Source organism: Malus domestica, chromosome 05, assembly GCF_042453785.1.
Source record: "Malus domestica chromosome 05, GDT2T_hap1".
Lineage (NCBI taxonomy): Eukaryota > Viridiplantae > Streptophyta > Magnoliopsida > Rosales > Rosaceae > Malus > Malus domestica.
The window spans coordinates 30,056,719-30,073,306 of NC_091665.1; the positions used below are offsets into that span (position 1 = coordinate 30,056,719).

The 16,588-nt window shown below is 39.3% G+C and overlaps 2 protein-coding genes across 2 annotated transcripts; one reads left to right on the top strand and one right to left on the bottom strand.

Annotated features, from left to right (window-relative positions):
- The first annotated feature begins 3,182 nt into the window (after positions 1-3,182).
- On the top strand, positions 3,183-8,637 carry LOC103435802 (probable pectate lyase 8). Its single transcript, XM_008374216.4, has 7 exons — positions 3,183-3,708; positions 3,808-3,861; positions 4,423-4,488; positions 6,692-7,334; positions 7,449-7,552; positions 7,697-7,835; positions 8,059-8,637. Exons 1-7 carry the CDS (start codon positions 3,575-3,577, stop codon positions 8,272-8,274), a joined length of 1,356 nt encoding a protein of 451 aa, XP_008372438.1. The 5' UTR covers positions 3,183-3,574; the 3' UTR covers positions 8,275-8,637.
- Positions 8,638-13,020: 4,383 nt separating this feature from the next.
- Positions 13,021-16,099, bottom strand: LOC103435801 (putative kinase-like protein TMKL1). The gene is made up of 2 exons (XM_008374214.4): positions 14,608-16,099; positions 13,021-13,903 (listed from the first exon to the last, which is right to left on the bottom strand). Exons 1-2 carry the CDS (start codon positions 15,983-15,985, stop codon positions 13,266-13,268), a joined length of 2,016 nt encoding a protein of 671 aa, XP_008372436.2. The 5' UTR covers positions 15,986-16,099; the 3' UTR covers positions 13,021-13,265.
- Positions 16,100-16,588: the final 489 nt, after the last annotated feature.

A 16,588-nucleotide genomic window follows, 5' to 3' on the forward strand; every position in this document is an offset into this window, starting at 1 on the left:
TGCAAACAAGCTATACTAGAGCAAGAATATCTCATATCATCAGGGTTAAAAGCAAGAGTATCCCATATCATGCTTTTTCCCTGTCTTTTCTTTTGGCCTTGTTTTTACCTGCAAGACAAGGAGAAAGAGAGCAATCAGTCAGCACTTGGAATCAAGCTTCCAGCCAGGAACTGACTGCCTGGAACCCCTTACCTGATTACTTACCTGGCATTGCTCTCGAGTACTCATCTTCAACATCTTATGTTTCCAGGGAAGATTCCGCATCTGCTTGAGGAACAGATAGGGCAAGTGCGAAGGATACAAGGAAGCATGTGGAGACAAGCGTAACAGCACACGTGCCGATACATTCATTACTCTGTCAAAAGCAAAAGTATCCCATATCAGCAGGGTGGAACGTACTCTAGATTTGATGGACTTGTTTTGACCCTCAAATTCTTCAGTCGGCCTTATACTCTGGAGGAAACCAGAAAACCCTCCAGCTCAGTTCAAGAATAAGCCTGTGGAAAGTTACTTCTTCAAAAGCAAAAGTATCTCATATCATCTCTTCTCATTTTTCTTCTCTTTATCCTTCATGCTGCTGCAAGATGGGGAGAAGGTGAACAATCAGTCGGAGCTCTGATTGCTTACCTTGTCTGTCACCTCTTTCAGCAGACCCCCTAGCTCGGCGACTTGGGGGACTCCTACTACATGGTTTGTATCGCGCTTGACCAAGCCTGAAACTACAAGTAAGCTTCAAGTGAAATTGATACATTACCTTGTGCTTCTCCACCAGTTAAAGATACCACCCCTGGATGGAGGAAGAGTACTTCCAGAGAAGATGCCACATCTACCTATGAGACAGATAAGGCAAGTCAAGACGACACCACACTCCGATACTTAGAAGTTTCGTGATTACGAGATCATTCTCCCACAATATTTCCTAATGTCATTTGTACTAAATCATTCACTTGTACTCACTAAATGAGAGCTTGAACCTATGTACTTGTGTAAACCCTTCACAATTAATGAGAACTCTTCTATTCCGTGGACGTAGCCAATCTGGGTGAACCACGTACATCTTGTGTTTGCTTTCCTATCTCTATCCATTTATATACTTATCCACACTAATGACCGGAGCAATCTAGCGAAGATCACAAAAAGCGATCGTTTTCGCTACCTAGGATCTATCTTGCAAGAGAACGGAGAATTAGATGGAGATCTCAACCATAGAATACGAGCTGGATGGAAATAGTGCATCCGGCGTGTTGTGTGACCGTCGTAGGCCACTGAAGCTCAAGGGAAAATTTTATAGGACGGCAATAAGGCTAGCGATGTTGTATGGCACAGAATGTTGGGTGGTGAAGCATCAACACGTACACAAAATGGGTGTAGCGGAGATGAGGATGCTTCGTGGGATGTGTGGGCACACGAGAAAGGATAAGATTGGGAATGAGGATATCCGAGGTAAAGTAGGAGTAGCCGAAATTGTAGGAAATATGAGAGAAAATCGGCTCCGGTGATTTTGAACATGTGCAAAGAAGGCCGACTGACGCTCCGGTTCGAAGATGTGACTACGGGACAGAGGTTCAGGGCCGAAGGGGTAGAGGAAGACCTAGGACAACTTTGGAAGAGACTCTAAGAAAAGACTTAGAGTACTTGGATCTAACGGAGGACATGACACAAAACCGAGCGCAATGGCGTTCTAGGATTCATATAGCCGACCCCACTTAGTGGGAAAAGGCTTTGTTGTTGTTGTTGTTGTATACAAAGGATACTAGGGGCGGAAGAATTCAAACTCAAGACTTCAAATACAAAAGAAAATGCTCTTAAGTAATTAAGCTACAAACATCTTGCAGTTTAACTTTCCACTTGAAGTTTACGAAAATAATGAAAAATTGACTTCGAATATTTATATAAGAATGTAGCCAATCTATCCAAATCTTTTAAGCATGCCAAAGATAAAATTGAGTGGATTAGGTGAACCACGATTGATGAACGAACATGGTATATAATTAATAGAACGACAACTTAGACACCTCACTGTTATGGGCTTTTGGGTTGTGCATTGGATTGGATGTCCAATCAAATGAGATTTTCTTTAAACCTGTTAACATCATATTCTATCTCAACATCACTTGATTGTTTTCTTTCAAATTCATTGGCTTATAAGTAGTTGAATTATTTTTTATACTATCAATTAATTTTTTTGTGAAACCTTAATTTCTTTATGCTATTACAACGTGATGTCAACATGTGAAACCTAATGTTCACACGGGCTTTACGTCGTCTCGTTTGTGTTATCCACGTATTTGACTTGAAAATTCGCCACATACATATTGTCTATTAATTTTATGATGAAATCTTAACCTATTCACAAACCACATCTCTTTTTCCATAGATCGGATAAAAAACACTCAAATTAAGCAACACTATCTCAATCTTCCTCTTTCTGAAAATTGGTATTCACACTCAGAAGCCAAAATAGTCATGAGCTACTTTCGCAAGTTTTTATTTTGTTTTTTAAACCGAAAAACTTGTTTAATTCATTTCCAAAAATAACTGGAAATAAAATAGTAATCAAACAACCCTAATTTATACGTAAATGAAACAATTCATATCAGTATGGTGGCTGCATGGAAACAACTAACAAATGATCCTTCCTTGAATTAAACAATTGCTAAGTACGATTGTATTAAAATAAAATAAAAAAATTCATATCAGTTTGGTGGAAAATAAAATAATTGTTGAGCACAATTGTATTAAAATAGAAGAGAAAAAACACTAATCGGATTTGAGTACGGAAGATTACCGAAATAACCGGTGACCTAGCAGATCGCGAAACTTTAATTGACCGCAAGTGCCGTACTCATTCGGAATTTCGAGGACACCCTGTAAGTCGTCAACCTTTTATATATTCCAGCCAGTTACTCCCACGTGGCTGCGTGGCTCCAAAATCCAGCGAGTACACGAGACTAAAAGACACCGCGAGTACGTGATATGAACAAGATGGATCAGTAAAAAAACAGAAAAATATAATTAAAAAATGGAAATAAATGAGCTGACGTGGGCAGTCTGGGTTGGCAGAGGTGTGAAGATAGAGGAGATATTTTTTAATGTATTCCGAATACGGGATAGTAAATCATGTATCTATATACAAATAATAAGATTCTTCTATTAAAAAAAATTAATAGTATAAAAAATAAAATTTTTCATTACTTATACATTAAGACGTGGCGCACCACTGGGCACAAAAAAAAAAAATTTCTCAAAAGACAAAGACCAGATAGGATGCGTCACGTGACTGACTGACACCCACCTTTGACAAGTGGTGGACCTTAAAGAGAGAGAATCAGTTAATGACAGTTAAGGGTGGTGGTAAAGGTTGTCAAATGTTGTTTACTTTAGTGATTAACTTAACCAGGGTTTAATTAAATAAGATTAGAAAAGTGATTAGGCCCGTCCAGTTCACTATATAAACACTGCACTATGACAACTTTTCTTTGACTCCATTTGCCTGCAATTTTTCCTCCTCCTCTTCTTCTTCTTTCGACAACCGATCGAGTGCGATTGTTTATATAAATATAGAGATTAGAGAATGAGAGCTTACTCTAAAGCAACAATGGCGGTCTCTTTGAACTTGTTTTCGTTACTTTCGACAATGGCGGTTCTTCTAGCTCTGCTTGCAAGCACAAATGCCTCTGCAGAGAGTGGCAAGAATGTTAATTCAAGGTATATGCAATTCCCCCTTATTTATTTGTAGCTGCATTTCAAGTGGAGTCTATATATGAGCTTTGAGTGCTCATTGGATTAGGGTTTTTGTTGTGGTAGGTTTGTGGGACCAAAGGAGTCAATCAGCTCCAAGAACTCATCAATAGCAGAAAGGTCAGTTTTTCAGTAGTAGTTGCTATTGCTATCTTTTTCAACTTCTCGGTTTTAAGAGCATTCAACTGGGGATGTATCCTCCTCTCTAAGCTTCTGAGATTTTCGATACTACAATTTTTAAACAAACTAATAACGTAATGTGAGAGATAGGGAGACGTAGATTTATTTTCAATGACAACTCAATATTTCCCCAGCTGATTTCAGATCTTCTGATCTGGTCGTCGAGTTGGCTAAGAGCGCAAATTATAAATAATTTTTTTTTCACGTAAGAAAAAGTACGTACCCTTTTCATATCATGTACAGTTATCCAATAGCAATATGAATGCTTGGAGTAATTAAATTAAATCATAATTAATCATTTCAATTCTGCAATAACTCACTTCTCTCTCCACGCTTATCGGGCGGTGTGTGTCTCTTTGTGCTTATTTAATTAGGTGGTTAACGTTAATAGCTTTTAGTAACTCTTTCTTAATTAAAAAAAGAGTACCAAACTTTTATAAATAAAAAAATTGTTTTGATTTTTTGTTTTTGCAAAATTGGCGATGTTTTGTTAATTTGCAGGTTTGAAGAAGCTTTGAATGAGCACGCAGTAGATAATCCAGATGAAATTGCCTCTATGGTTGACATGTAAGTCTCTCATTTCTCTCTTTTATGATTTGCATTTACCCTAAATATATTTTAAATTATCATGGAATCATATAAAAGAAGTGTCACATGGCATTATGCATATTTGCATCAATTAACAAACTCACTTTATCATTACATGTCCTTTCCACATGCTTATATCTCCGACTAAAATTACAAGAAATGTAAATTTTTATGTATTTTCTTGTCTTCACATATGTGTCATATTACGCAAAAAGAGAGATATATACGAAAGAAGAGAGACGGTTACAGAGAAATACATTCGGTTTCATATAAGTCTCTCTTCTATTGTCTTCCTATATGTAGGTTAAATCCAGTCAAATACCATTTCAAATTTTACCTCCAAAAACTCCATGAAAAAAACAGTCAACAGTTCAGACTTCTGAGCAAAGATAACCCTGCTGGGTTAGATTTGGTACTCCCATTGTTCAAGAAAGAAAATCCCAAGGACCACTTTTTTTGTAAATTTAACCTAACACACATGTCATGGTCAAAAAATAATTGACTAAGAATCCAAAACTATACCGTTTTTCTGGCGCATACATTGTAATGTTGCTACTTTTTCTTGTAGTACAAATTCTCTGTCATCTTATATTCCAAAGATCAATTTTTCTGCGTCTTTAATGATTTCAATAATCAAATCCTTTATATTATATTAATAGCATATTATTATCTTAATCATTAATTAAATAGGAATTTGTGTTTATACTTTTTGGATTTCTGGGGAATCAACCACCCAGTTGTTGGCATGTTCTTGCAGCAGCAACCTCTCTTTCTTTTTCCTCACATGCCAATGTCGCCAGATCCGCTCCTCACGTTTTGCATTATTATTTTCTTGTCTTTTTTTTCTTTCTCCTTCCCCTTATCCAAATCTCATTCTATCTCCATTAGCTTTATGTGCCAATGCATATTTTTGCGCACCTTTGGGTTGTTTTTCCACCTCACTAAATTCTAAAGCCTCCTCTTCACGTGGAAAGATTGTTAGCGTGATAGTGAAACACTAACACGTGGTATAATCAGCTCATGTATTGTACGAATGGATGCTGGTGTAGAGTTTATCATTTGATATCAATAGACAATCACTCATATATGTTATCTATTGCATGCAAACATATTATATCATGTAACAATGTTATAGTATGACACAATAACTTATCTAAAAAGTTAGTTAATTATTGTACTTTACTAGGAGTAACGAGTTGATCCCTCTCAGTTTATCTTTCGACACTTCGTCTAGGAGTTTACAAAGCTACTTAGTACTCATTTGGACTACAGAAAACTAAATTCAGAGTGATAAATTGCTACCCTTACTTATTTTAAGACAAATATAACAATCACTACATACCACACTTCAGTTATATATCATATAAAACCATATCCTGTTTGCACTCAAACTCTCTTAGTTACCTTTCCAACACCAATTATGGGAACCAAATTTGCAAAATTAGCACTTTAGAATCCAATGCTTTTTATGTGATGAATACAATGCACTCAAGAGTAAAAAACTTTCATCATTCACCCCATCATCATGCGAACAATTTGTCTCATCCATATCAAGAAACAGCAATAATTACATTATTTTCCCCTAATACATTATGTTTCTAACACTCATTTAACGGTTCAATTCACTTAATAATGATCATAATTCCCCATTTCAGTGGGGTCTATTCTGCTTCAATTTTGCTCCCAATCCCCAGCCTGGCAAGATATCGCAGATCTGGTTCTGTACCAGAAGACCTTTTGTCTCATCAGAATTTTGCTTCATTTTTTAGCCGATCTAGCACTAGCAGCCAGCCTTACTGACAGAAACTACGTTGTTCAATGGGTCCGCAATGACCTCATTTAGTGCTCCCATGCAGTTTTTATAAAACCCTAATTCTCCACCGACACAACATTATGAACAAATTAAAATATTGTGCAACTTACCATTTATTACTCTGTGTCACTAAATTTAGGAAAAAAAAAAAAAAACCCAATTTCCGTATGGACCGTACCTTTCTTATCCCTAATGTTTATTATTATTGTCAAAATATTTTATGTCCCTACCATTTATTCGCATGGCCCTTTGGCCCCTTTAACATTATTTATGCATGTGACATTACATTATTTGCTTCACATGCTTACTTATTCATTTATTTAAATTAACAATGTGATGATTTATTTGTTTATTTGTAATTATTTTCAGGAGCATTCGTAATAGCACAGAGAGAAGAAATTTGGGATTCTTTTCGTGTGCGACGGGGAATCCAATTGATGATTGTTGGAGGTGTGACCCACATTGGCAGCTCCACCGCAAGCGCTTAGCCAACTGCGGCATAGGGTTCGGGCGCAACGCCGTGGGCGGACGCGACGGGAAATACTACGTGGTGAACAACCCCGGCAACGACGATCCCGTCAACCCTAGAGCCGGAACACTCCGCCACGCTGTCATTCAGGATAGGCCGTTGTGGATTGTGTTCAAGCGTGACATGGTGATCACACTAAAGCAAGAGCTAATTATGAACAGCTTCAAGACAATTGATGCACGTGGAGTCAATGTGCACATAGCATATGGGGCATGCATTACGATTCAATATGTTACTAACGTCATCATCCATGGGCTGCATATCCATGACTGCAAACCCACCGGAAATGCCATGGTCCGGAGCTCGCCGAACCATTACGGGTGGAGAACGATGGCGGACGGGGACGCGATTTCCATTTTTGGATCCAGCCACATTTGGATCGACCATAATTCTTTTTCCAAATGTGCTGATGGGCTTGTTGATGCTATCATGGGCTCTACTGCACTTACCATTTCCAACAACTACTTCACCCACCATAATGAGGTACTTAACTAGGCTTGTTTGGATTGCTTTCGTATGAAGTATTTAAACTCATAAGCACTTTTATTAGAAGCACAACGAGAGATTAACAAAAATTTATGTTGGTAATTGGAAAAGGTTATGCTACTGGGCCACAGTGACTCCTATGTAAGGGACAAGCTTATGCAAGTGACAATTGCCTACAATCATTTTGGTGAGGGACTTATTCAGAGGATGCCAAGGTAACATTTTTTAAGTGATTATTACCTTGCGGGTTGTGAGTCACCCGTCGATCGGCTGCATTCCGCCGGTCTACCAGCTGTTCACATTCCGCAACTATCCCGCAGTTGAGAAAACTTGTCACATGTTTTGTGTTTATTTTGCAGGTGTAGGCACGGGTATTTCCATGTGGTGAACAATGACTACACACATTGGGAGATGTATGCCATTGGTGGAAGTGCTGAACCCACAATTAACAGCCAGGGCAACAGATATCTGGCCCCTAACAATGGTTTTGCTAAGGAGGTATAAACTTGAAAAAAAAAAAAAACTAGTTTTGATAAAGGAGTTAAAATATGCACAAATAAAACCAGTTATAAACTGTTAATAAATGAATTAGGGAACAGTAAATAGCCAATAAGTTGTATATATATTGAAATTTACTGCACTGTTATTGTCTACCTCTAATTAAGATGGTGAGCTTGGAATTTGAAAAAAAATTGCAAATTTTTTAATTGGTAATTTGCAGGTGACACATAGAGTTAACCCAAATGACTGGAAGCACTGGAACTGGAGATCAGAAGGAGACCTGCTCCTAAATGGAGCCTATTTCATTGCATCAGGAACTGGTTCCGGAGCAAGCTATGCCAGGGCCTCTAGCTTGGGGGCCAAGTCATCTTCCATGGTTGGCTCCATCACAGCCAGCGCCGGCGTCCTCAACTGCCGGAGGGGTTTCCAATGTTAATTATATTTCAATCCCATAAAAAAAGAAAAAGAAACAAGAACAGAAGGAAGAAAGAAATTATTACCCATTCTTTCTTTCCTTTGATTATTGGTGAGTTTGCAGCCCTTATATTTACATCCCTTTCCCACTATTTGCCTCAATCAAATATTTGAGATGAAGCACTGGTGAACTTCTGCCAGTTCCTAGACCAGGCGAAGGCGCCGCTCCACGTCCAGAATACTGGACGTGATCTCTCCCAAAAAGTGTACATTTTTTCTAGTCACATTTCTACCTGTTACATTTTTGTATGTTTGTAATTTTGTATTTTCTTTGGTCCATATAATATTGTAATTGCACTTTAGGCAATGAAATATTTGATGACAAGGCCACATTGACTTACACGTGACCTAAAAAACATGAGCACATTTTATCCAACTAAGCTTGTTTAAGATTTTGCATGTACAAGCTATGCAGTTGTCACCCTCTTTGTTCTTGCCAAGTGGCTAGGCAAGGAAACAAAGAAACCAAATAGGCTAATATTCCCAGATAGCACTATTACGGTAACAAATAGTCTCATGGCATTCATAATAAATGACTTCGTTATTCTAGTTTTCTCCTTCCACGTGTCTTCAATTGTTTCAGCTCCCCAATTCTCCTTTAATTATTTATTCGAACATCAAAAAATAAAGAGTGGTGCAAAAATCATTCCCTTATATCAATACATTGTTGGTATTATCACAGCACGTCAATCGCAAAATATAATTTATATAGCATAAGTACCATATGTTGTAGGCACAACATGCAGTAAGTTCTCTTGATAACCTTGCTGCAATATAACAGTGGTATTTAAGAGTTTGTCCCAAAAAATAAAGGGAATTGTTATTGGCATTTCAAAAATCTCATTCTACACTCTAAACTTTTTATACTTGGAAGAAAAAATACACTTGTTATGAGTGTAGAATAAAAATTTTGGAGTACCAATAACACTTCTAAAAATAAAACCCATTATTTTCGTGAGCTAAATTGATAATAAACAAAAATAAATTATAAATAAATAAGAATTTAGACATTCTTAATTATTCCAAAGATGATTAAGTGATAATGATGCTTACCACTCTATTTATGATAATATATTTGTTCACCCCCTCAAGTGATGGTAATGCTCACCATCCTATTTATCACTATTGAATGAGTTTAAATTTTGAGATTTGCATAGTGAATAGATACAAGAGGAAATTGTAGTAATAGTCCCTCAATTTTAACCCAATTGTAGCAATGATTCCTCAACTTTAACTCAATTGGAGAAATTGTCCCTCAATTTTAACTTAATTGTAGTAGTGGTCCTTCCAACATGACTCATTTTAACGAAATTGACAAAAAAACCATAACTGCATATTTTGATGAGTTAAGGGATCAATGGTCATGAATTTTTAGTTGAATGACCATTAATAATAAATATAGTGGTGAGCATTACCACCACTTGAGAGTGATGAGCAAAACTGCACCCTTGTTTTATAGTGAAACATTGGTTGCATTTTTGTTCACCACCCTCAATTATTGGTAATGCTCACCACCATACTTATTACTATTTAATGAGTTTAAATTCTGTAATTTGTGTCTATCCAATACATTCGAAATTTAAACTCATCTAATTATGATAAATAGTGTTGATGCACAAAATCAGTGAGGACTTTGGTACAACAGAAAGTGTTAAGTTTGTGACCTTGGCTAGATTGCTCTGGTCACTAGTGTGGATAAGTATGTAAATGGATAGAGCAGGGAAGCAAACACAAGATGTACGTGGTTCAACCAGATTGGTTACGTCCACGGAGTAGAGGAGTTCTTATTAATTGTGAAGAGTTTACACAAGTACATAGGTTCAAGCTCTTCTTTTGTGAGTACTAGTGAATGATTTAGTACAAATAACATTAGGAAATATTGTAAGAGAATGATCTCTATTTATAGAAGAGAGTTTCTAGTTTCATTCTGACATTGACACGTGTCGTGTTGTGATTGACTTCTGATGTTGACACATGTCGCGCTATGATTGGCTTCTGATGTCAACACGTGTCGCGCTGTGATTGGTTTCTTGGTTGGAGGGAAACTCTTTTGGGTCTTTGACGATATAACGTTGACCGGTGCTCAATAGTTTCGGAATTGGTCAAGTATGGTATGAACAGTGCTCCCCTAAGTTCCCGAGTGATGGAAGCTCCTCGGTTGGAGACTTGCAAGATTCAAGCCATTGAGTAATCACGAAACTTCTAAGTACCGAAATGTGGTATCATTTTCACTTGCCTTATCTGTCTCATATGTAGATGTGGAATCTTTTCTGAAGTACTTTTCCTCCATCCAGGGGTGGTATCTTTAACCGATGAAGATGCACAAGGTAATGTATCAATTTCACTTGAAGCTTACTTGTAGTTTCGGGCTTGGTAAAGTGCGATACAAACCCTATAGTAGGAGTCCCCCAAGTCACCGAGCTAAGAGATTTGCTAAAGGAGGTAACAGACAAAGTAAGCAAACAGACTTCCAAGCAAGCAACCTGGATCAGAGGTTCGACTTCGGCTTCCGGTTGATTGTTCTCATTCTCCTTGGGTCGTAAACAACAACAAGCATAAGGAGAAGCAAATGGAGAAGAGATGATATGAGATACTTTTGCTTTTGAATAAGTAACTTTCCACAGGCTTATTCTTGAACTAGGCTGGAGGGTATCATGTACTTAAAGAAACAGTCACGTAAGCCTGCCGTGAAGGCTTTGAAGGCAGTCTTGTCGTCTACCTCGGCACAACAGGAATACTCATGGCTGAAGCGGCTAGCATACATACGTAATGACTCGTCTGCCTTCTGGCGAATAGTGTATAAGTCATCCGTAGAGTGCAAGCGATCGGTCTAGAAAATGTGTTGAAAAACAAACAATTTCCTCAATTCCTCAAATGAGTCTACCGTCTCAAGTGGAAGACGGCAATACCAGTTTAGAGCTTCACTGGAGAGGGTAGAGGGGAAGATAAGACATCGCTCTTCGTCGGTGTGCATCCGATATGCCATAGTGGACTAAAAAAGGTTAAGGTGTTCAATCGGGTCTTCCTTTCCAATATAGAGTTGCAAGCCAAGCTTCTGCTTTGTCTTTGCTTGGAGGGGGTGTCGAGGATCCTCCTTGTAAGAAGGCCAGATCTAGGTTGGTTGCAATCAGGTATCTCAGCTTGTCGTTCGGCGTTCAACTTGTTTACTTCCTTAAGAAGCTGTAGGACAAGAAGGTCCTGAGTGGAGTCATGTACCACTGGAGCTTTCTTTCGCAAATCTCCATCTCCTCTTGGAAGTATGAAGGTTTGATCAAGAGCATGTGATTTTCCCTGGACTCACCGTACTGACTTCCAAGGTATGTCTGTCGAAACATCTCTGAATCCCTTATACCTTCGTGTTTCTCTAGGACTTGTTGTCATTTCCCTAAATTGGTAGCCGGCCTGGGACATGAGAGGGGATCGAGTCTTTCAGAGACCCTTGGGTCATTGATCTTCGAGCTTACATGGATGGGATTGTCTCGACGTTGCTTTAGGAAATCTCGACAGTCATGAAAGACGGCTTTCGATCCTTCCATTCCTTCTGTAAGGAGGTGTCTTCCTCCACTTCTCCTGCTTCGGGTCGAAGCAACTGGGTTGAGAGAAATCTAATGTTGATCAATGTTCTGATGGTTAGCTCGCTCCTCATCAGGGATACCCATGTCAAATGAAGGCGACCCTCCATGTTGGGGGGCACCCAGATGATGGTTGATGTCCACAGGGGTAACGAGCTCGCGTGTTTGAGTACGCCTAGTTTCGTGGAGTGTCTCAAAAAGCTTCTCATATTGCTCCTGGAGGACCTCATTCTTCATTGCTATCTTGTTGTTCTAAGCTTCTAGCTCATCGATTTTAGTTTGAAGAGCAACAATCTTTCCTTCCTTCTTTCGTTGCCTCGCACTAAGTGCAAGAGGGGTGTCATTCTGCGTGCTGTGGCTTCCTTCACTCCCTATGTTGGAGAAGGATGCCTGGTCAAAAGAGAGTATACGAATGGTGGAAACCACTTTAACAAAGCTGAAGAGGGTGAGAATAAGTGTCGTTCCCACAAACGGCGCCAAATGTTGATGCACAAAATCAGTGAGAACTTTGATACAATAGAAAGTATTAAGTTCGTGACCTTCGCTAGATTGCTCCGGTCACTAGTGTGGATAAGTATGCAAATGGATAGAGACAGGAAAGCAAACACAAGATGTACGCGGTTCACCCAGATTGGTTACGTCTACGGAGTAGAGGAGTTCTTATTAATTGTGAATGGTTTACACAAGTACATAGGTTTAAACTCTCCTTCTGTGAGTAGTAGTGAATGATTTAGTACAAATGACATTAGAAGATATTGTAAGAGAATAATCTCTTTATAGAAGAGAGTTTCTAGTTTCATTCTTATATTGACATGTGTTGTGTTGTGATTGACTTCTGATGTTGACATGTGTCGCGCTATGATTGGCTTCTGATGTCGATACGTGTCGCGCTATGATTGGCCTCCTGGTTGAAGGGCAACTCTTCTAGATCCTTGACGGTATAACGTTGACCGGTGCTCAGTAGTTCCGAGATTGGTCAAGTATGGTACAAATAAATAGGATGGTGAGTAAAAATATTTCCCGAAACGTTTGGTTTTTCTGCATTGAAATTTGCAGCGCGCGTGCACACATATATGGGATTTTGGGTACACATTCCAGCACACTTGCTTGAAAAGGAAGACTAAAAGAGAAGCATGTCATCACAAAACACATAGAACATGAATTGGCTTTTCATCCTAAAAATATAAGCACCAAATGAAGAAATCCTATCACAATGAAGTCCTACAATTCTCTACTGAATCAGTGATACACAACATTTTCAACTGCGAAGACGCTTGGGCTAATAGATAAAAGAGCAAGCGTTAGTGCGAGCGAGTGAACGAAAGAAGCCTTCAATTTAGTGTGAGTCATAATTTTGAACATTTTTTAAGAAATGGAAGCTTCAAAATGGGGTACCAATCTCACTCGTCTCTGTGGGGCTGTACAAAGTAGACCTATTCCTTGGCCTGTTCTCCTCCAACTGCTTCACAACTTCATCCATGGAGGGCCTAACCGATGCAACCGGTGCACAGCAACCCATTGCGAGCTTCAGAGCCTGAAACAGACCTTCTTCCATGGGACTCCTCACCCCCTTCAGTACCTCCACATCGAAAACCTCCAGTGTTGTCTCCTCCAAGACTGCAACTTTCACCATCGAAGGCAAATCCACAAATTCTCCACTCCTCCCGGTTTTACCAGGCTTCTTGCCTATCAAAATTTCCAACAGAAGAATTCCAAATGCATAAACATCTGTCCTAGAACTACATTTCTTCATCTTTTGAAGCTCTGGTGCCTTGTAACCGTCATTCTTTGCAACCGCCACCATTTCATCAGCTACTGTAGGGATCATTAGCTTGTCAAGCCCATATTCTGTGAGCCTAGCTACAGAAAACTCATCCACTAGCACATTCTTAGATTTTACTGTCCCATGAGTGATAGGTGTTTCAAGACCGGTATGAAGATATGCTAGTCCTCGAGCTATTCCCAGTGCAATCTTGTGTCGCCGAGCCCAGTTCAGCACAGGTTTCCCTGCTCTGGTTTCTGCATCCAGCAAAATCAGATGAAAAACAGTTAAACAATTCTGCAGTGAGTGTCGATAAGTAAACAAGTAGGTAGCAAATAATATGTGAACCCTTTAAAGACGTATGCATTTTCTTCAAGAAGCTTTCAGATTAGTCATTGGTTGTATAAGATATGTTGATTCCAATTTGAGAAACATAGGGTTAGGAACAAGAGATTTTGAAGTTGCTCAACGTGAGCCAGCCTAAATATAATCTGTTGTTTCCAAATCTTCCAAAGGGCTTTTATGAATTCTCAAAACGACCCCTATGAAAGAGTTGAGTGCAAGATCCCTGTAATTAAGTTTCCACTCTTTCATATCCATATAGATTGTACAAAGTAATCGTATGCTGGACTGGGAAAACAATCCGTCTCCTGTGACATTTAATGCCAGTGAATACTTTCAGGCATCAAAGTCTCACCAAGCCAAGGGCAGTGAACCGTTTAAACTCTCGTTTGATCGTGTTTTTCAATGTTACAATGAGCTATTACTAGAAACTGATATCTAGGACGATAATTGAATATTGATGGTTTGAAATGTTTCAACAATCACAAGAGGCCAAAGACATACAATGTATCAACTACAAAACAAAGTACTGAAGTATTTCAAAGCTAATTACTTAATAGACAAACATAAACTATTCAATATCACAGAACAATTGCATCAGCACGAAATAAATGCATACCATGTAAAAGATCATGAAGGCTTCTGTGAGGAAGATGGTCATATATCAGAAGCTTCTCCCCTCTCTTCCCCTGGTAGAAAGCTCTCAGCGGAATCAAATTCTCATGCCGAATCCTCCCCAATTGTTTCACCACATGAAGACAAGAGCTCCCATCCTTGCAACTACCTTCCCTCAACAACCTCAAAGTAATGGCCACTCCATCTGAAAGCTTTGCCTTGTAAAGAGTCCCATAATTCGTCTTCTCCAAAACTTGTCCTGTGGCATTCAACACATCCTCCAACGTCAAATGCTCACCGCCCTGAAACAAAATAAGCCTCCCTTGATCACCACCCCCACCGCCGCCACTTTCCTCATCTTCTTCTTCCTCCAACTCATCTTCACTCTCTTCCCTGCTGTTTTTCTTCTTGTTTTGCACATATCCAATACACAATGAAGCCAAAACCACAGTTGCCGTCATCAAACCGATAACAATGCCGGCAATTGCCCCGGGACTCAACCCAGAGCTTCCACTGCAACTTTTCAAAGGTGCCCCACAAAGTCCAGGGTTGTTACCCTCAAAGGCCTCCACACCAAACTTTGATCCACCAAAAACAGGCAACACCCCACTAAAATTATTATGTGAAAGGTTCAATTTTTCGAGGTTTAACTGCGCTAAACCCTCAGGAATCGGACCCGAAAACATGTTACTCCCAAGATCAAGCTCTTTAAGCCCACCAAACTGGGTTACAAATTCTGGGAAATTCCCAGAAAACTTGTTCCCACCAAAATCAAGAAACTGAAAATTCTTGCAGCTAGAGTTTCGCAATGCGGGTTCAGGAACCGACCCGGATAGCGAATTCGCATGAACCCGAAGCGAAACCAGATTGTCACACAAGTTCCAAATCGAAGGTGGCAAAACCCCATTCAACAAATTTCCTCCCAAATCAATGTCAGAGAGGGAAGAGCTGTACCCAAGCTCCAATGGGACGGTCCCACTGAGGAAATTGATGTTAAGGTACAAACTTTGGAGCATGGAGAACTCCTCCAGCTCTCGGGGGAGCGAACCAGAGAGATTGGCGGATGGGAGCTGAAGGGAGAAAAGGTGGAGAGATGGGTCTCTGGAGAGAGACAAATTGGTCCATTGGGGGGAGGATAGGTCGGTGCAGAGCAAAAGAGAGCCGTTGGAGAAAACCCATTTGAGTCCCCTCCATTGGCAGAGAGGCACAGAGGAGTTCCAGGAAGATAAGAGCAAGTTCTGAGAGTTACCTTGCAGTGAAGCTTTGATTTTTCCCAGGAGAAGCTCGACATCTGCAGAAACAGACTCAGTGGGGGTGCTGTTTAAGGGTAGGAGGAAGCAGAGGAGGAAAATGTAGAGAGAGAAACGTTTCGAAACCTCCATGGAAGAAGGTGAGGATTTAGAGAGAGAGAGGGGGGGGAAAGAGGAAAGGTGGTATTGTAGGTGGTGGGCAATTCAAAGAAGCTCTCTTTTTTTGGAAAAGCTGACAACAGTGTTGACTATGAGTGATCTCCTACTCTATTATGTATAGGGGCCTTTGATTTGATATCACGTCCGTACTATGTCAATTATCCACCGTTGGATTGGTGCATAAAGTTTCAATTTTTAGCGGGTTAATTTTGTGATTGGGCCCCAATACTTTTGAGGTTTTTGTCACTTTGATCCTTCATATTTTTTTGTTCTCAAATTGGTCCTAGACTTTTGTATGTTTGTTCTTTTTTTTGACAATGACATGGTATAACATTTATAACAAAATAATAGTGTTTCTTAACTGTTTGATTTTTTACAATATTGTAGAATCCTCTTGCATTATTGTCCATAATGAGTACTGCACTTTCACTGAGATTTGCATATTTATTACTATGTGTTTAATACAGACAAAAATGTGACTTTCGTTATAAAAAGTTTAGATAAGAAGATCTGATCATTCTTGAGGTGCAATTAATCTCCAATGCAAAGACTCAAATTCTAGACTAGGTGGATTTA